At 36.1% G+C, this 22,545-nt stretch overlaps 1 protein-coding gene across 1 annotated transcript in view; it reads right to left on the reverse strand.

Annotated features, from left to right (window-relative positions):
- Positions 1-22,545, reverse strand: part of Cop1 (COP1 E3 ubiquitin ligase) — a gene marked incomplete in the record, with an annotated part of 182,023 nt that overhangs the window by 41,824 nt on the left and 117,654 nt on the right. The window contains 1 exon segment of the mRNA XM_008826109.3: positions 12,422-12,538. Coding sequence (XP_008824331.1) covers positions 12,422-12,538 — 117 coding nt within the window.

Raw genomic sequence — 22,545 nt, forward strand, 5'->3', positions numbered from 1 at the left:
CAATCAGAAAATCTGAAATAAATGGGTGGATATCTGAAATCAGGGGAACCACCAAAATTAAACCAAGAAGAGAGACAACAGTTTAAACAGACTCATAACATATAAGGAAATTGAAACAGTAATACAAAACCTCCCAACTAAAAAAAGCCGAGGCCCAGGTGGATTTACAGCAGAATTTTACCAGACATTTAAAGAAGACCCCCAATCACCACTACTTAAATTATTCAAAATGCTAGAAACGGAAGGAGAACTCCCAAATTCCTCTATGAAGCCAGCATCACTCTAATACCCAAAAAGGGTAAAGGCAAAACCAAAAAAGAAAACTACAGACCCATATCCTTAATGAACATAGTTGCAAAAATTCTCAACAAAATACTTGGAAACCACGTACAGACACACGTCAAAAAGATCATTCACCAGTATCAAGTAGGCTTTATCCCAATGAAGCAGGGCTGGTTCAATAAATGCAAGTCAATAAACTTCATTAATCATATAAATGGACTGAAAGACAAAAACCACATTTCATCTCAATAGATGCAAAAAAGGCTTTTTGACAAAATTCAGCATGCATTTATGTTCAAAGTCCTACAGGGAATTGGACTGGAGGGAACATACCTCAACATAGTTAAAGCTATATACAACAAACCCATAGCCAACATCATCCTAAATGGAGAAAAACTGGAAGCATTCCCATTAAAATCAGGAACCAGACAAGGATGTCCACTATCTCTACTCCTTTTCAACATAGTGCTTGAAACTCTTGCTAGAGCATTAAGACAGGAGAAGGAAATTAAAGGAGTACTAACTGGAAAAGAAGAGGTCAAACTATCACTTTTGGGAGATGATATGCTATACCTAGGAGATCCCAAAAGATCCACCAGAAAAATCCTAGAGCTGATCAATACTTTCAGTATACTGGCAGGTTAGAAAAATCAATCTATAAAAACCAGTAGCCCTTCTTATACCAATAACAAGCAATTGGAGAAAGAATACAGGGAAATACTCCCATACACAATTGCTGCCAAAAAAAAAACCAAAACAAAACAAAACAAAAAAAACACCTTTTGGAATAAATCTGACCAAAGACACCAAAGATCTCTACAACGAAAATTTTAAATTGTTAAAAAAAGAGATTGAGGAGCTGAAGAGATGGCTCAGTGGTTAAGAACACTGGTGGTTCATGCAGAAGACCCGGGTTTGAATCCGGGCACCCACATGACAGCTAACAACTGTCTGTATCTCCAGTCCCAGGGGATCCGACAGCCTCTTCTGACCTCTGCGGGCATTGCACAACACGGGTGCACTTACCTACATACAGGCAATACATGTATATACATAAAATTAAAAAAAATAAATTTAAAAAATACAAAAAAAGAGATTGAGGAAGACACCAGGAGATGGAAGGACCTCCCATGCTCATGGATTGGAAGAATATTGTGAAAATGACCATCCTACCAAGAGCAATATATATATATTCAATGCAATCCCAATCAAAATCCTCATGACATACTTCACAAAATTAGGAAAAAAAAAAAAAATCCTTAAATTCATACGGAAGCACAAAAGACCCTGGAGAGCCAAAGCAACCCTGGGGGGATTACTATACCAGATCTCAAAGTATACTACAGAGCTATAGTCATAAAAACAGCATGGTACTAGCACAAAAATAGACACATAGACCAATGGAACATCATTGAAGATCCAAACCCAAGTACATGCAATTTCAGCCACCTGATATTTGACAAAGGTGCCAGGAACACACAATGCAGGAAAGACAGTCCCTTCAACAAATGGTGCTGGCAAAACTGGATCTCCACTGTAGAAGAATGAAAGTAGATCATTATCTTTCACCTTGCACAAAAGTCAACTTCAAATGGATCAAAGGCCTCAATGTGAAACTGGATCCTGAAATTATTAGAAGTTACAGGATATAGGTGTAGGAAAGGATTTTCTAAATCAGAAGTTGCTCAGGAATTAAGGTCAGCAATCAACAAGTGGGACCTCATTAAACAAAAAAGCTTCTGTACAGCAAAAGAAACAAACAAAAAAGTGAAGAGAAAACCCACAGAATGGGAAAAAATTTCACCCGTGACACATCTGACAGAGGCTTAATGTCCAGAATTGAGAAACCAAATGACCCAATTAAAAGATGGGCTAAAGATCTAAACAGAGAGTTCTCAAAGGAAGAAATAAAGACGGTTAAGAAACATCTCAAAAAGTGTTCAACATCACTAGTAATTAGGAAAGTGCAAATTAAAACCAAACTGAGGTATTACCTTACCCCAATCAGACTGGCTAGGATCAAGAGAAGAAATGACACCAAAAGCTGGTAAGGATGTGGAGAAAGGGGACTGCTCATTCATTGCTGGTGGGGTTGCAAACTCATGCAACCTCTATGGAAAACAGTGTGGAGAACTCTTAGAAAACTAAGAATGAACCTACCATATGACCTGGTTATACCACTCCTTGGCATATACCCAAAGGACTCATCCTATTGTAGAGATACTTGTATATTTGTTGCTGTTCTTTTCACAATAGCTAAGAGATGGAGATGGAAGCAACCTAAGTGCCCCTCAACTGATGAGTGGTTAACAAAAATGTGGTATATTTACACAACGGAGTTCTATTCATCAGTAAAGAAAGATGAAATAATGAAATTTGCAGGTAAATGGATGGATCTAGAAACTGTTATACTAAGTGAAGTAAGAGACTCAGAAAAACAAATGACATATGTTCTCCCTCATATGTGGATCCTAGCACCAAATCCTTTTAAATTCCAGGTCCTTTTAATAAGATGATGTATACAGCAGTCCTTTTTGCAAGAAATAACTACTATCATCACGACTTCAGCTGAGCCTGATTGCTAAACATCATCACAACTGGGCTTGTTGACAGTTGTGTTCATTCATTAAAGGAGAGCCAATCAGGGTTACTGGACCCTCACTGAGTATCCAGCCACTCTTCCCAGCCAACTGTATGTAATTTGACCCTAATCACACATGGCCTCCTGGATTTGGGGAGGGCTAAAGTATACAATCTTGGGAAGGCTAGGAAGAGAAGGCATGACCCATGCTGGTAAAGGCTTCCCAGTGTACACACCCTCAGGTCATACATACACCTCAGCAACCTCTCAGTTATCTTGTAAGTAAGCTCAATAAATTCATTGGTTCCCCAGTAAAACATTAATCAGACACTGGCTTGACGCTAGAACTTTAAAAGGGAATAAGCATTGCTTAGCATCCCCAGGAAAAGAAGAAAGAAGTCTCACAACAGATGGAAAATTTATTTGTTAATTTATTTGTCTCAAAATTATTTAAAAAAAGAAAATGAGAATGTATAAGATGTTAAAAGGATATGGGAATGGAGATATTTTCCAAAATAGAAAAAAACGAGAAAGCCTAAGCGAGTGATGAAGGTCTGCGTAGGTTTGTTACACTCTATAAAGGATGAGACAAAAATAACATACACATAATCTTAAAATTTCTATGGTCATAGTTTAGTCAACTAGTTTAAGGAACAAAGTATGTATCTAGTCAAGGTTTATCTGAGGATATTTGTTTTTTTACCCAAGCCTTATCTACACAGCACATGTACCAGACTGGTGGAACTAACCTTATTGGATGTTTAACAGCCATAGTTTGAGGCCTATACTAATGTGGTGAGAGGGACTTAAAAGTTTTTGCCCCTTGCCCTCCAAGGCCGACTAAGTTCAAGGGGACTATGGAACATCCCCCAAAATGTCCTGTAACTGTGGTGAGTCACCTGTCCTCTTGTTCAGGGAGGACATGGAAACCCCACAAGATGAACTTGAACCAGTGTCTAGTCTACAAGAGGGTCAACTCAGAGGAAACGTCTCATTCATGCTTCCAAGTGAAGCCAGACATGGTCAAACAGGACCTTTGACTTATCTTCAGATATATGGAAATGGTAAAAGAAAGGAGCCAGGAGTTTCTCCCAAGCCCATGTGACCCCTGAGGAACAGATCCTCAAATGACCTTAAGTGTAAAAATTAATTGATTTATTTGGGCCAACTGTATGGTCTTAAACACCCCAAAAGGAAAGTATAACTAAAGGGTAATGATATCCGTATATTTCTTTAAGAGCTCAAGAGATTACACTTCCCAGACATTAGGCTTAAGTTCATATAAAAGATTATTTAGGCAATTATTTCTCATTGATGATTTTGTTCCTAACCAGAAAGTGCTGCTCAGATGTAAGACTTCACATCTTGGTCTCTAATACTGTAGTGCCCACCTGTAGCTAAGGGAGACAACCAGCTATTGTTCTAAAATGATGGATAAATTTACTTTTTCCCCCATCTAGAAGCCTCTGCAAGGGAAGTGACACTGATTCTAACCACTCCAACAGCTATCAAAATACCTGAAAGCAAATCCTGAATCCATCACTCTAGAGTCCAGCCTTGGAAGACAAAAGAAAAATGAGGAGGAACCCAATAGAGGGATGCTTTGGGAAGCCCTTGTTAAGAAATTCCAATGGACTCATTCATATGAACATTTGAAAATTGCCCTGTTCTGACTTTTTTCTAGTTCTCTGGCTAGAACTTGTAATGCTAATTATTCTTGCCTTTACTTCTTCACATCGCCTATTCATGATTCAAAGACTTTCTTTTCCCCTTAGAGATAAGAGTTATGCAATTTGGGAGTCACTTAGATAATAGACCCACTGAAGGGGTACTTCAATTGCCTTACCCTGTGTCCCTGTTCAGCATTAAGAAGCCAGAGTGGTCTGTATCCCTATTCCCTATTGGCAATCTGGTTAACCTCTTCAGAGGATGGCATGATAAGAATAGGAGGTAGGAATTGGCTAGGCAGTTAGGGTAAAAAGACCCCAAAGAAAAGTAGCTAGTTTCTTGGCTAAAAGTCTTTGGGCCTCTTAGCAACACACTCTGTTCCAAAGGCCAAAAATGTTTAAAGTATTTGGGAGCTTGTATCTAATCCTTGAACGATTTTAGGGCTACCTCTTCAGAAGGGGGGAGGGATGTTAGAGTAGCTAAAAGTCCCATAAAAATAAATAAATCAAAGAATACATGAAGTTATCAGAAAAAAGTGATGGGGAGATATGGGAGGAGTCAGACAGGAGGGAGTGGGCATGGATTTGATCAAAACACCTTATATGCATGTATGAAATTCTCAATAAATTATTTAAAATTAAAAAAAAAAAGGTTCAGTACAGGCCAGGAGAGTAATCTAGTACGCAGTTATCTTCCATAGTCTGTGCTCCAGGTTCCTGTCCTGAGTATATGCCTTGGCTATCTTTGATGATGGGACTGTGCTTCTAAGTCAAATAAACACTTTCCTACCCAAGTTGGTATTGGTTAGAATATTTTGTCACAGGAATAGAGAAGCTAACTAGAATATAATAGTTTTGAATTTTATACTTTCGACCTATTGATTCTCACCTAGTATCATGACAGTATCTAGAGTCTTTACTCAGGTGTTTGTTTCAAAGGACCGCATGGCAAATTGTATCTATAACAAACATCTAAACAATAAATACTGTTTTTGATATACATCTAATATAAATGCAAAATTTCAAGTGATGTTTATTTTTAAAAAATCTGGCTAAACAGCAACTTAAAGACTAGAAGGCAAGACAGCCAAAAACAGAAGACTTAGAAGGTGGTGTTTGCATATTATATTTATATTATAGCTGTCTCAAAGCTCTATTTTAATTTTGGCAAGGTAATAGAATAATTTGATTCTTGAGTATTTGCTTTATACATGCCTCTTCCAATTAAATTTACTCAGCTTAGTTTGAAACTTGAACATGTAATTTTGAAAATGAGGGGCTAGAGAGATGGTTCAGCAGTTAAGAACACTGGCTGCTCTTGCAGAGGACCCAGGTTTGAATCCCAACACCCACTGGTGGTTAACAACCATCTATATCTTCAGTTTCATGGAACCCAACGCCCTCTTCTATCCTCTTGGGGTACTGCACAACCTTTTTCCAATTTTCTAAGTAATACAGGTAACCGAAATACTTATTTATGAATGCTATGACATTCATCAAAATTTACTAAAGAAATACTGAGACTTTTAACTTAGGAAAAGATGATATCCCCACAGGTAAATGCTACTTAAGACAAATGATACTGTAGATTTAGGTTCTTTACAAATGTAAAATACTTATTATTATTTCAATAAGATGGGAAAATATAATAGATACATCAAATTCTTTATCATCTATCTATCTATCTATCTATCTATCTATCTATCTATCTATTATCTATCTATCAATCAATCATCCTTCCATCCATCCATGCATCCATCCATCCATGTTAACCCTATAAAATGAATTAAATTAGGTTTCACTGCCCCTTAGGACTAGGTTCATAAGTTGGAAGGAATTAATTATTCCTTGGTAATTATCATATTAGAGGGTAGAGAGAAGGTAGTTTATAAATTGACTTCAGAGACCCACAGATATTCTAGAACTGTATGTATTTTATATAGCATACTCATCTATTAGAATTCACTCAAAAACTGTTATAAAGTAAGAAAAGCAGTTTTTTTGTCTCTTGCTTAAGAAATGCTATCTGTTTATGCATTTATGAGAAAAAGGTATCTATAAAACTATTAACAACAATATCTCTATACAATGTAGTTTAAGAAAATTCAGTGAAGAACTTGAGCTTATTTGAAACATCAAACATAGAAGTATAATTTCATAATTAAATACATACAATTTTTAAAAATCACATAAAAATTTAAGTATGTATCATATAAATATATTTAAGTTAGGACAGGATGTGTTATTGAGAATTTTGATGGAAGAACCTTTCCCAAAATTTTCCTGAGTGAAATTTCAAAACATGACTAAAAGCACAGGAAATACTGGAGCAGATCATAGAGTCCCTGGCATGGAAAGCAAAATAATCTTTATTTTTAAAGCAAGGGGAAGTCACCAAAAGTTTTGAAGTAAAGGAATATTGACATATATTTTTAATATTTTATTATTTTTATTTTATGTGTATGAGTGTATTGACTGCATGTATGCAAGTGTACCTGTGTTGTGCAATTCCATAGAGTTGAGAAGAGGGCATCAGATCTCCTGGAACAGGAGTTAGGATGGTTGATAGCCATCATGCGGGTGCTGGGATTCGAACCTGGATCTTCTGTAAAAGCAGCCAGTGCTCTTAACCACTAAGCCATTTCCCCAGTCCGGAACATTGATTTAACAAAAGTCTATCAAACAACCTTTTTCCCCTTTTGAAGACTAAACATTCTAAATCACAAAATTATAAAGTATTGATACTACAAAATAATAAAGATATCCTTAAATGTGAACTGTTTATTGAAAGTAATAATTTTACAGTAACTAAATCTGAAAATGTTTCCTGATATCACAATTATATATACTAATTAAGAATTCTTTCTGTTTATATTAATGGTCTCCCAAACTCCAAAGAATAAATCAGACAGGTAGTGTTTTGCTACCTTGTTTCCTTCAATTAAAAAAAAATTCATGCAGTAATCAAATATCAGACCATTAATGAAGCTTTTTACTTTTTGTTAAAAATATAGTTCTGATAAAAGCATATTACAGATAATTTCAGGGCTTAGAACCTGATCTCATATAGTTTAAAATAAAATAAATTTTCTCCGCATTAATCACAAAAATGCTAGTTGAGTAGTCTAATCATTTAATCTGGATGACTATTTAAATTCTGGTATTTTAAAAGACCTTTCTGGATAGGTGTGGTGATGCATACCTTCAGTCCCAGCAAAAGCAGAGGAGACCAGCCTGGTCTACACAGGGAGCTCCAGGCTAACTGGGGCTACGTGGAGACCCTGACTCAAAACAAAAACATAAATGAAAACAAACAAAAACTGTATGAATTTTTAAGTCTACCTCCAGAAATTTTCAGGTTATAACCTCCAGAAATAAAACTCATTATCTTCTAAAAGGTGAAAAAACAAAATAATCAAAAGTACCAAGAAAAATGAACTCATGTGACAAACATATGGTCTAAGTGAAGGTAGGTAAAGATGTTCACAGTGAGCATATATAATTTCTGGAAAGTTTACATGCTAATTCATTCCTAACTCTCAAAGCAATTCTTTAAGAGAAACATACACAAATGGTATTAGTAAGTTCATCAGTATGATGCTGTACTACTCTTAGTGGTAAACAATATACACAATAGGAGTCATATTTTAGTAAAAGAGAAACATTTAGGTAATAGTTTACTCTGAACAAATATTTTAAGTGGAAATGATTCAATATTGGTCACTGTTTCCTAGTACTAAAGTCTATTCATGTGATTAGTATATATGCTGGTCAGAGAAAGGAACAACTGAAAGAGCTATAAAACATGACAAAAATGGTTAAAAAAAGAGAGAATTGTAGAGAAATTCATTTTGTGGGTATGGCTGGAACACTAGCAATGCAATTCAGGAAATAATGAGGAAAAATTTTGAATTATGCCCAAGCAAGGGCTAATCAAGAAAGACAAATATAATTCTGAATGAGAAAATGTATAAGCATAACTCATGCTGTGAACAAATTAAACCATGTACTAATGAACTGATACTGAAACACACAAACTCCCCGGACCCAAAACACTGCATGTGTACTGAACCCCAAAGCAGTCAATAGACTATTTTATGAAAATACTAAGGCACACTCAACTAAATGAAATAAGACAGGGAGAGCATCATCAATCACTAATAAAGGCAACACCATCTTTGGTTTGGTACTGAGGTAGAGATGCAATGAATCACTGAAAAAGAAACACTATTAACATTCTTGGTTGATACTAAGTATAAGCTGCTAACTCACAAACTACTAAAGAGTTACTAGATTTATTAAAATAAATGTATGCGTTGCCTATATGTAAGGCAAATATCAACAGTTTTGTCAATGTTTAAAAATTTTTAAGAGATTCTACTCAGCAGCAAAGAAAGATAAAATGATGAAATTTTCAGGTAAATGGATGGAACCAGAAACTGTATACTAAGTGAAGTAACATAGACTCAGAAAAACAATGTATGTTCTCCCTCATATGTAGATCCTAGCACCAAATCCTTACATGTGAGTATGTATCCTGATATAACTGCAGGAACAGGATAATGAAAAGGAACCAGGGAGGAAAGGCAAAGAAGGCACCTGAGAGAGAACAGTAACAGGCGTTACTAATGGATAAAATGGGGGTATTTAAATGGGAAGGGGGAGGAAGGGTTATACAAGGAACTTTGGGGATAAAGGGAAAGGAGCTCATTAAAGGTGGGACCATAGGTGACAGATATTATCAAGGGAGAAACGGGGAAAATGGGGACAATTTACATGGGGAGGCCATGGTAGAAGGGTTAGAAAGGGAGAGAGAGAGGAGAGATAATGCCTAGCTAGCGTAAAAAACCAGAGGGAATCATATTATTCCAAGAACCTAATGACAAATTACACATACAATATCTCTACATGAGTCCATGTGTATAGCTAAAGGCTACATAATAAGAAACAGTGTCAGACAGGAGATACCTTCCTTTTGAGTTGTTGGCCAGGGTGGTCCAAGAGACTCCCAAAATTACACAGGCTATTTGCTACAGCCCTTGATTGCCTCCCAGAACTTGAAGGTAAGACTCTATTACTGAAAAAGGAACAAACTTTGGATACAGGATTTGGAACAATGGAGCTGGAACTGACCTGGAAGCCACTTCCCCTGGTGACCTCTCGTAGCTTTGGAGAGCACTACACAAGCTGCTAAGGGAGAGCATCAATCCATAGTCCAACACCAGTTCCAAGACCAAATAATGACATCGATGACTGATACAGCATACATTGGTGCAGCAGTGGTAGAGGCAATCAATACTATCTAATTGGACTAAAAGCCCACTCAATGGGAGGAAACTCATGTGTGGTACTGTAAACATAGCCATGACTAGAGAGGTCACAGACCTTAGAGAAAACCCCCAAACTGTTATATTCCTAGACTAAGGTAGTTTCTTACTACATGCAAAATAAGTATCCTTATATTTACAGACAAATATCCCAGTCACCACTCATCAAAGAAGCTTCTTCTGTGCCAAATGGAGACTAATAGAGTACCCCAACTAGTCACACACAGGCATTGTCTGTGAATTGTCCAAGCCTAAGTGGCACATCTACAATGCAACCTCTTCACTCAAGGCTCATGGAACATGGAACAAGGACTAAAAGGAACACTAATGAACTCTCAATTCTCATTAATGAAGCTCCCTCATGCGACAGAGGGCCAGAACACAAAAGGTCACAAATGGCCAAAGTGTAGAGATTAATAATCTACAGAATGCTGGACCTTGGACAGGACTCCTATATTAAACTTCATCCACTAAGGGCTCAGGGAGCATTGCAGGAGAGGGTGTAAAGATTGTAAGAGCCAAAGAGAAGATGCATGACTATATGGAAATAAGAGTCCTACAAGCTCCTGGGACGCTGCTCCTATGAACCTACAGAAATGGTGTCAGCATGCACAAGACCACGCAAACTCAAGCAGACAAAGACCCAACATGAACTGGGAAAATGGACAGCAGACCCCAATGTTAGTTGAAGAAATATTGGTAACTGATTACTACTGGGTGAGGAAGAGCTGATCTTCCTAAAGCGAGGAACTCTAGATAGGCTGACTAGATTTCAGTAGTTGAACTTGCACTGAGGAATGTCTGGGGACACTAACCTGACACAATAGGCCTTAACACAAATGACAGAATGTATAAATTCTGGTGGGGGGAGGCGGGCTGTGGAGGGTGCCAGTGGGGAAGGGAGTATAAAGATGATTAAGACTGACTGAGATGTTCTGTATGAAATATACAAAAAAATCAATAAAAAATTTAAAATAAAGAGATTTCTTTTTATTTTATATGTAAAAATGCTTTGCCCACATGTATGTTAAGCGCTACCATGTCATGCAGAAGAGGGAGCTGATCCCCTGGAACTGGAGTTACAGCCAGTTGTGAGCAGCCATGTGGGTGCTGGGAACTGAACCTAGGCCCTCTGCAAGAGTATAAGAGCTCTTCTGAGCTGTCTCTTCAGCCCCTTGCCTATATTTTGTAAAAGACCCCCCCACTGGAATTTAAAAAAGAAAATGGAAATAATATTTTATCTAAAATATTTAAAAGTACAGCAAAATGATATATAGAAAAGAAAGCTGGCCAGAAAAACTCAGAGCTTATATGAATAAGCTACAAAATCTCGCTGAAGGCAATCAATCCACACACACAAAAAAAGGGCAATGTATGGTGGTACACGCCTTTATCTTGGCACTTGGGAGGCAGAGGCAGGCCAATCTCTGTGAGTTCCAGGCCAGCCTGGTCTACATAGTGAGTTCCAGGCCAGCTGGGGCTACAGGGAGACCCTGTCTCAAAAAGACCAAAAAAAAAAAAAAAAAAAAAAGTAAATGTATGAGGAAACATACAACATTACCAATGCTTCCAAAACTATTAAATAAACATTCATAATTCTGACCAAAGTCTTAAAATAATTTATTGTTTTCTGGGAAAAATAAAAATATTAAGGCTTACAAAGTAAAGTAAGCAACATCATTAGACACGAGAGATGTAAATTTAAATGGGGAAAAATACAGATTGTTGAATCCTGTTTATTTTCTCATTTTTTAAGAAGGAAAATGTGTGAAGATGCGTATAGCAAGGCTAGATATACTGAGTATCAATAATATAACCTGATGAATAATATCCAAAGTTAGTATGTTCATTAGAAAATATACATTAAAACTCAATAAAATAAAAAGATATTTAATTGAATGCATGATGGAACAATAATGAAAACAACCCAACAATTACTGAACACCTCTACATGAGCTATTCAGAGAATCTTTTTTTTTAATCTTAAGAAGTCCTAAAGTGCTCCAGGTCTATTAAGGATTAACCTGAAGAGAGGAGCTAGTCAAGTTAAGATCACGTTTCTACTTAATAGGAAAGAGAATTTAAATAAGGAAGTAGTTAATTCATGGAAATAACACTTAGCCATTATAATGATATGGTTTAAGCTATGTTTCTATGTTGTAAATACTGCTATTGTTCTCATTCTATGATGCCATCTTATCTTTATAGTAAAATACTGATATTATTAGAAAAAAAATCTAGGCTTCTTAAGAAAATTCCTGACTCTATACAATACGGCTGTTTAAACACTATTCTAAGTTTGTAAGTAAAATGCATTAGTTCATGCATGTAAACATTTAGAAGAAAGCCAAGAAAAATCAACAAGCCCATCTCTATGTATTAAAGACAGGTGACAGAATAATGCAATGAAAGTAGAACACTAATCAATATTGGTGTACCTCTCATTTAGAGCCTAACAATGAAAACAAAATTTAAGATGACAAAGGTACTTAAGTCACTTTCAAATGGTCTTTTAGGCATGTTGATCAAAATTAAAGGAATATAAATCTATTTTTATTTCTTACCTGCACAGCCAAAAGCCAAATGGTATCTGGAGGAGGGGCTAAATTTCACGCAGCACACGTTAGCCTTTGCCTCAATGCTTGCAACGGAATTGTCTAAATTGGTAGACCACAGCTTCACTAAGGAAATGATGATGAAAACAGAAAGAAACAATACACTAAGCAAATGTTTCTGTAATTTGACAAGTGTGTTAACTTATATATCTTTTGTGTTAGTGTAAAACATTTTATTAGGACCAAAAAACTAATTGAGTAACATCTGAGAGCTTACTTTCAATGCCAAAAATAAATATGTAAGAGCAAAGGGCGTGCTGGTGCATGCCTTTAATCCCAGCACTTAGGAGGCAGATGGATCAGCAGATTAATCAGTCAGAGGCCAGCCTGATTTATATACTGAGTTCCAGATCAGCTGGGGTTGTTTACAAGGAGACCCTTTCTCAAAATAATCCAACCCTCCTCAAAAAAACCAACCAAACAACAACAACAACAAAAAGAAAACACAAAACAAAAACCCAAAATAAACATATGAGCAAACAATCTTACAATGGACCCATAAGACACAGGCATCCTGGATCTAGACAGTAAGTCCATTATGTGTGTATTCATCTATTTCAGTTATGTTAAGATAAAAAACGCCTCCAAAATACTCAGAACTCCAGCATGGACAGACCTGGGCTGCTCAAATTTGGTCAGAGGTTCTTTTTGCAGTGGGCAGCAGTCAACTGAGAGAGGCATAGAACTGGTCAAGGTGCTGAGAATAAGACTCAGTGCTCAGTCTTAAAGGGGACATGGATATTAAACACCCCCTTCTCCCAGCCACAGCTCAGGGAAAATCATGGAAGAGGAGGAGGAAACAATGTAAGAGTCAGAGGATGGGGAGGAGTACTGTGTAATGCTGTCTTTTGGACATTAAATGGCTACCATAATCATGATCTCATAGTAGGTACAGTTACCTGCACAAGACCCATACAAGATCAAGTTAGTCAAAATCCCAGCAGAGATGGGAGAGATGATCTACTTGTCAGACCTCATACTGAGGAGCTACTGGCAGTGGATAGTAGCAGGGCAGGGGTAGGGTGATAGTTCTTTACTGAGAATGTGACCTGGTGTGTTGCCCATGCTCTACCGTATGGCCTCATACCCATGGACACACAGGCAGCTCAAACTGGACACACGCAGGAAAAAAAAAAAAAAAGTGGCTGAAATAAGCTCAGCTGGGAGAGCGCAAGACTGAAATGCAGCAGAAGTCTTATCCATCTTTTAAACTGTTCCAAATGGGACTCAGATAACAGTGGGATTTGTTGTTGTCTGTGTTTTATTAAAAGGTCTCCAAGTGATTCCAACATGTATTTGGGGCTGAAAGCATGGAAAATTTTAGAACTTTCTTAAGGAATACTAATATAGAAGTAACTAAGAAGGGTTCCAACAAATAAGACTTCCATGAAAATGGATTTCATAATTTATATGTGAAATGAGTAGAAACTACTTGTTATTAAAATAAGCTTCAAATGACACTCCTGAGAGTATTTTAAATCTTTACTTTTTCTTGATTTCCACTTCAGATAACTTGCTACTGGTATGTAATCATACTACCGTTTTCTTTGTGCAGGTTTTATATTCTAAAACCTGGCAAAATTTATTAGTTTTAATAGCTTTTCTGGTGACATCTTCTAGAAGATTTTATACACGAGATCATGCCACCTGCAAAGAAGACAATTTGGCTTCACTTCATACTGTTTGAAATTCCTTTTTGTTCTTTTCCTACTGCTTGGCTGCTCTTGCTACATCTTCTAATACTGTAATGAATAAAAGTGATGTAAGTGGGCATTTCTGTCCTGTTCTAGACCTAAGATGAAAGGTTCTCAAGTTTTTTGATTCAGTATAGCTGTTGACTTATTATATATGGCCTTTATTCTGATCAAATATGTTTTCTTCTAGACCTAATTCATTCACTGTCTTCGTCACAATGGGATTCTAAAGATTTTCAAAAATGTGTTTCCTTTCTTATTGGGATAACCCTTTGATTTTGTTTGATAGTACTGAAAACTGAGCCCAGGATTTCACATATTAGGACATTACTCCACCATTCGGCTATATCCCCAGCCTGAGCATACACTTTAAAAAAAAAAAAAATTTATTTTATGTGTATGAGTGTTGTACCTGCATGTAAGTGCACCTGTGTTATGTAACACCTTCAGAGGCCAGAAGAGGGCATCAGATCCCCTTGGAGCTGGAGTTATGGATGGTTGTTAGTTGCCATGTGGGTGCTGGGAACTAAACTTATGTCCTCCAAGACAACAGTCAATGCTCTTAACCACTGAGCCATGTCTTCAGCCCCTGAGCATGTACTTTGTGTCTTGCACTGCGTTGGTGTTGTGTAACATGTTTACTGACTAAAATACGCTGAACCACCCTTCAATCTCTGGGATGAATTCCAGAGAAAATGAATAAATAACCTTTTGGATGTGGTATGTTAGTATTCTGTTGAGAATTTTTGTGTCTTTATCAATAAAGAGTATTACCAACAGTATTCCTTATTTGGTATAAAGATAATGCTGTATTTACAAAATACACTTGGAGCTGGGCTTGGTGGCACATGCCTTTGATCCAGCACTCAGGAGGCAGAGGCAGGCAGATCTTTGTTGAGTTCAAGGCTAGTCTGGTCTAATAGTTCCAGGCCAGCTGGGGCTAGAGGAGACCCTGTCTCAAAAAGACCAAAACGAACCCAAACGAACAAAATACTCTTGGGAGAACTCACTCCACTTCAATTTCAAAGTAACTTGGAATAAATTTAAGCAAAGAGGAAAAGAGCTCAACAATGAAAATTATAAAAGATTGCTGGAAAAAAAAATGGGAACATACACGGACATTTTGTGTTCATGACTAAAAGAATCTATTGTTAAAATGTCCATATTCCTCAAAGAGATCTACAGATTTAATCCAATTCCCACAAAAATATGAAAGCATTCTTCAAATAATCAGAAAAAACAATCCTAAAGTTATATGGAACTACAAAAATGCTCAACCAACCAACCAACCAAACTACCAATCTTGAGCAAAGTGAATAAGGCAGGAGGCATTATAGCACCTGATTATAAAATGTGGTACAAAACTAAAGTAGTCAAAACAGCATGGTATTGACATAAAAACAGGCACATGGATAGAACAGAAAGCCTAGAAATAAACTCACTCATATATAGCCAAAAATTTTTCAAGAAGGTGCTCAGAACACCAACTGGAAAAAGGAAAGGCTTATATCAATAAAAAAGGTGCTCCAAAAATTGTTTAGCTACATGCAGAAGAGTAAAAACAGACTTCATCTCTCACAAGTTAAAAAATGAACTAAGGGGCTAAAGAGATGGCTTAACAGTAAAGAGCACTGGCTGTTCTTCCAGAGGACCTGGGTTTGATTCTCAGCACCTACATGGAGGCTAACAACTATCTTTAACAGACATTCCAGGGGATCTGATTACCCCTCTTCTGGGCCTCTGCTGGCACTACATGACATGAGTATATTTACATAAAGGCACACAAAACACTCATACACATAAAATAAAAATAAAAAATGAACCAAAAATAGACAAACAGGATTGCATCAAACTAGAAACTTTATGTGTAGCAAAGGAAGCAATCATCATAGTGAAAGATGATCTATAGAATGGGAGCAAATACCCACAAAATTATACATATAATGAGGGCCTAATAACTAGGATATATAATAGACTCAACAGAAGGAAGGATTTAAAAAAATAGCAATCAATATAAATAGACATTTCTCAAGAGAACACAAATGGAAAACAGGTACATGAAAAAAGGTTCCATATCACTGATCGCAGAGAAATGCAAATGGAAACCACAATTAGTTATCACCTTACTCTAGTAAGAATGGCTTTTATCAAAAAGACAAAGGATAATAAGCACTGGTCATGATATAGAGTTAGTAGAATTTATAGCCATTTCTGAAAGCAGTGTAAGGTTCTTCAAAATATTAAAAATCGAACTACCATGACCCAGTAACCCTACTACAGGCAAAGAATGTGAGTTTGCTGAGGAGACTTCTGCACTCCCATGTTTACTGCAACATTACTTAGAGTGGCCAAGAAATGGAAACAATCTAAGTGTTCATCAACTGAAATGAGTTAATAAAATGTGGAACATATTTATAATAAAATACTATGCAGACTTAAAGGAAAATGAAATCCTGTCATCTGTGTCACAATAAATAGAAAAATAGAAAATATTTTAAGTGAAAAAGGTAGGCACAGAGACAAGTACTGCATATGCAAACTGAAAAAGGTAATCTCATAGAAGAGTAGAATGAAGGCTAATATAATGTAGGGAAAGAAAGGAAGTGAAATAGGTAAATTATTAAGTTACAGGTAGTTAGAACTAAGTTCTAATGTGCTATAGGGTGATTCAGTAACAATTCTGTATTGTATATTTCGAACACTAGAAGGGATTCTGAATATTTTCACCATAAGGAAATAACTGTGTGAGGTGATACACATGATAACTTTATTCATACATGTTTTAAGACATTATATGGCACTCTATTAATATATACAATTTTTATAAATCAGTTAAGGAAACAGTTTTAAATGATATAAATTCTAAGTAGATGGATGTACATTAAACATTGCACTTACAGATTACATTGTGAATGGACTTTGGTAGAATTATACTCTAGTAAGTCGAAGGTCACCTACCACAAATATATGGTGAACAATTACTATAATCCCATGATCCTCTAATGATCACTAAAAACCTTTATACATGTAAAGGTGTTACAGATCAGTGCTGGTGATAAATATAAGGTAGCATAAAACTGATCCTATACTAACAGAACGAAAGTTGAATAAAATTTACAGCCAATTTTGAAAAAGATGCATCTTAGCTCAGAAAATTGTTATTGAATATGTCAATGCTGTTGTAATGAAATGCTTCTTCTAAGTATGTGGTTATTAAATAAATAATTAACTGGGAAAAAAGTGCATCAAGTTTTTAAATTTTACAATTTTCTCAATTAAGCAATCATTAACATTATTCAAATAAGTCACAGTAAATAACCACTACCATTATACTTTTCAGTATTTAAGATACTTAAATTCAATATAACTGCATAAATTATAAATATAACCAAAGTTCATATATTGTAAAGATCAATTTAATTATGGATACAACTTAGAAAAAGAAGTTGCATAAAGATTACAATATATCTTCAAAGTTGTTATTAAAACGAACAGGTATTGGGAATTTATGCTTTTCTAAAACATTCACTGAACTCCTAACCCTTGTTACTTGTGCATGTCACACTGTTGAAAATAGGGCACTTGCAAATGTAATCAGGATGAAGCCATACTGAATTAGGATGCCATTCTATGTAGAGGGAGATTTGTAGATGGAGACACAAAACGAAAAAGGTCACATACAGAAATCGAGCCTGAAGCAATATAGCAATGAGACTAACAATGCCAAGAAGCAACCACCAGGCTACAAAAGCAACAATCAATTATTCTTCCTGAGCCTTCAGATGCCAACATCTTTATTTCAGACTTGTTGTCTAAAGCATAGGAAAGCAAAAATTTCTGTTGTTTTTAAGCAGTTTAGTTTGTAGTGTTACTTTTCTAGGGCAGCCCCAGAAAACGAATACAACAGAACGAAAGAGTTAAAAATCGATTCAATATTCTAAAAGGCCATCATAGATCAAAAGATTTAACAGTATAATCTTTTGGAGAAAATAAAGAAGAAATGAACAAGTAGAAGAGGAAACTAAGCCAAATATAAATCAGATGGTTCTCAAAACACAGAGACAAGTACATGATTAGGAAGAACACAAGCTACCATCTACTTAAAAGATAGTTAAGAATTTAACTTTAAAGCAAACCAAACCACTGTACTTTTGTACACATGATCTCTTTGGTTTTCATAAATACAAAATAAATAAATAAATAAAATAAATAAATGCTGGGAAAATCATACAGCAACATAGGAGGCCAAATTCACTATGAATACTATCTAGTTGGCTTTAGGAAACAAGTGTACTATGTAGCACTGTGCTCTATACAAGTTTTATTTCTTTTTTATCCATTTTTAAATTATCTTATATGTATGACTATATTGCCTGTATATATGTAAGTGCACCCATGTCGAACAATGTGCGTAAAAGTCAAAAGAGATAGTTGGATCTCCTGGAACTGGAGTTACAAACAGCTGTTAGCAGACGTGGGTGTATGGAACCAAACCCAGATCCTCTGTAAGAGCAGCCAGTGTTCTTAACTGTTGAGCTCTCTCTCCAGCTCCCCAAATTTTATTTCTTTAATATTACTAGGTAAAGGAGTGGTAGAGCATTGGATTCTTCAGTTCAATTAAAATGATGAATTTTTAAATATCCAATTACTCTACAGAATGAAGTTTAAAATTTCTGTTAACCATTTCCCAAATGCATTTTCCAAAACGGTGTTTTTCTAAAAACACATAGAATACACTGTGTACTTATAATACAACAGAAAAGTACTCATGAATAAAAAGTGTTATCAAAACTGAATAAAAATTACCCACACATAAGAAATATGGGAACTAATTTAAAAAGAACCCATGGATTCTGTGATCACCATTTCTGTAAAATTTCATAAGGACAGACCTAACCTCTTGATTTACATATCACCCAAGGCAGTTTTGCACTGCTGCAGCAAAGGGACATGACCCTCACAACTTAAAATATGCATGATCTGGACCTTTAAAGAAAAAAAGAAAATCAATGACAAGGTATTGTCATGCTAAGAGGGATCACTGATGATGGTCACAAGGGCCCTTTGCAATTTACAGGTGGGTTTTCTTTGCTGAATGATTTCTTCTTTGGAATTTAAAAAACTTATTACAAGAAACAAAAAGAACTTGGGTAGATTTTTAGCACAATGAACCTAGACAAGGTTCTGTGAACTAGAAGATGAAATAGAAATCACTTAATCTGAAGAGAAAAAAATATTGTCAAAAATATTAAGGCTTGTAAAAGAATATGGAAAGGTAAAATATTAACTGTCCAGAGGACAAAAGAGATTACCAATTCAAGAATATCTGACAGAGCAGTTCTCAGAAGAAAGACAACTAACAGGCATAAAGGTCTTACATATCAATAAAAATAAACGATGGCATTGTTCCTTTAGGTATCAGGCCCCAACTCAATTATCTTAAGAGTTACTTCAATATTTTATATGCATGTGTGGGCCTGAGGGTATGTATTCCTACTACATACATGCAGTTTGTGGAGGCCAGAAAAGGCCATCAGAATCTCTGTAACTAGAGTTACAGGCATTTGGGAGTTGAAATCTACTGAGTCTTCTGTGAGAGTACCAAATTGCTCTTAACTGCTGAGCTATCTCTTCAGCGCTTCAATTATTTTAATGTTGTCTCTAAAGAGAACTCACGTGGGTTTACATTTTTAAACAACCAAGCAGAACCACTTAACACCACCTATTCTTGATTTTGCCAGCTTTTGCCCTAACATGTGGAAATTTAACAACATATGTACCTGAAGGCATTACCTTGTAGTCTCTTAACAGAAAGTCACTGGGACTCTTTAAGTTAGTAGTAACTTTTTTTTTTCCAAGCAATTCATCGACTTATTACTAAGAACTAAGAAGAAAATACCTTTTGGCAACTGTAGTTATTTCTTTGGGTAATTAAGTGGGATAGCCTTATGTGCTCCTCTATCTACCTCTTAAAAATATTTTAATAATTATTTTTTTAAATTATGTACCTCTGTGTGTGCAGGTAATTGCAGGTGCCAGCATAGGCCAGAGGCATTGCATAACCTGGAGTTAAGAGTTACAGGTGGGGGCTGGAGAGATGGCTCAGCAGTTAAGAGGGCTGACTGCTCTTGCAGAGGACTCAGGTTCGAGTCCCAGGACCCACATGGCAGCTATGAACCATCCTTAACTCCAGTTCCAGGGGAATCCAAAGCCCTCTTCTGACTTCCGAGGCACTGCATGACACAGGTGCAATCACATACAAGCAGGCAATACACGCATACACATAAAATAAAAATAATAAATTAAAAATAAAAAAGTTACAGGTGAATGTAAGTCACCTGAAGTAGGTAGGTACTGGGAATGAACTCAGGTTCCCTGTTAAGAACAATATTTGCCCTTAACCACTGAGTCATCTGTTTTGCCCCAACCCCCATTTATAGTATATACTTCTTAAATTAATAAAAAGCCTATAGTTTTAAGAAAAGAAATAAATGAAGGGGGGAAAAACAGGAAATATTAGACTTCAACATTCCTATCTCATAACCTATAAAAATGAGACCCCCCCCCCCAAACAACAACAAAAAACCAGCAGGAAATGGAAAACCAGCAAAATACTATCAAGTTTACTCTAAATGACAATTATAGAACACTTCACGCACTTCACAGAGCCAGCCACAGTAGGATATAGGATTCTTCTAAGTACTTTTGGAAAGGTCGTTCATATATTGAACCACAAAAATTATAAGAAATTTAAAGGAATTAATATAAAATGCTTTAAAAATATAGTTATGAATCAATGTAACAGATTTCTGAAAATTTCAAGTCAAGTCTGAAAAATTTTGGGAAACAATTAAAAATAATCCATACATAAAGAAGACAATCAAAAAAGAAACCACAGGGCTGGGCGTCGTGGCCCATGCCTTCATAGAGAGTTCCATGGCAGCTGGGGCTGTAAGGAGAACCTGTCTCAAAAACAAAAAAACAAAACAAAACCACAGAATTATACATTGAAACTAAAAAAACATAAAGAGTTTTAGGATCAACTAAAGCAGTGATTAGTAAGAAATGTATGAAGAAAATGTTTAGATTAAAAAAAATATTTTGTTTATTATTTTTATTTTATGTGTATGTGTATATTGCCTGCATGTAGGTAAGTGCATCCGTGTCATGCAATGCCCGCGGAGGACAGAAGAGGCTATCGGATCCCCTAGAACTGGAGTTACAGACAGTTGTTAGCTTCCATGTGGGTTTTTAAAAAAGGCCTTGAATCAGTGACATAAAACAATGAATACAGGGAAATGATTTCTTGTTTTGTTTTGTTTCTATGAGAAAGGTCTCCATGAAGCCCCAGCTAGTCTGAAACTCAATATGTAGACTAGAATGCCCTTGATCTCACAGGCCTTCAAGGCATGAGCCATCACACTCAGCTTTTCAGTGAAATGATTTTTGATAAGGGCTCCTAGGTATATTCAACTGGGAAAGAACAATCTTTTTGGTAAACCATGCTAGAAAATCTGGACATCCATGTGTTAAATAATAAAGTTGTGCTCCTATCACATTAAATTTAAAATGGACCAAAGACTCAAATATAAGAGTTAAAAGCAACAAAACTCATGGAAGAAAATGTAGAAGAAAAGCTTTGTAACACTAAATTTGGCAGTAATTTCTCAGATACGCCATTAAAGCCAGAGTCAACAAAAGAAACAAACAGGTCTCCATAACAATTTAAAAAATACATCAAATATTATCAAAACTGTAAAAAGGCAACACATAAGAGAAAATATTTTCAAATCACATATCTGGTTAATACCCAGAATATATAGACAACTCTCATCTTAAGCAAAAACAAACGGGAAAAAATGAAAAGTTTGACTAAACAAAAGAGACTTGGACAGATAATTCGTCAAAGATGATACATGAATAGCCAATATAGCCATAAAAAAAGATGTACAAGGGGCTGGAAAGATTGCTCAGTGGTTAAAAGCACTGGCTGCTCTTGCAGAGGACCCAGGTTCAGTTCCCAGCAACCACATGGCAGCTAACAGCCATCTGTAACTTCAGTTCCAGGGCACCCAATGCCCTCTTTTGGCTGCAACAGGCACTGTGGGACATGGATGCTCTTACATACATGCAGGCAAATACTCATATACATAAAATGTAAATAAACAAATAAATAAACAAGAAAAAAATGTTCAAGGATACCAGTAAGTTGGGCCGTTGGGCCGGGAGAAAGAAAGCAAGTCTTGACAAAGAACGGGGGAAAACAAAATACTTCAGGCAGTTCTAATGGGAATCTAACACGGTATAGCAGCTACGGAAGAGTGAAATAGTCCCACAAAAAACCTATAGATTACCACATAATATGGCAATTTCATTTCT

The sequence above is a fragment of the Nannospalax galili genome, unplaced genomic scaffold (genome assembly GCF_000622305.1).
Source record: "Nannospalax galili isolate Female #2095 unplaced genomic scaffold, S.galili_v1.0 scaffold429, whole genome shotgun sequence".
Lineage (NCBI taxonomy): Eukaryota > Metazoa > Chordata > Mammalia > Rodentia > Spalacidae > Nannospalax > Nannospalax galili.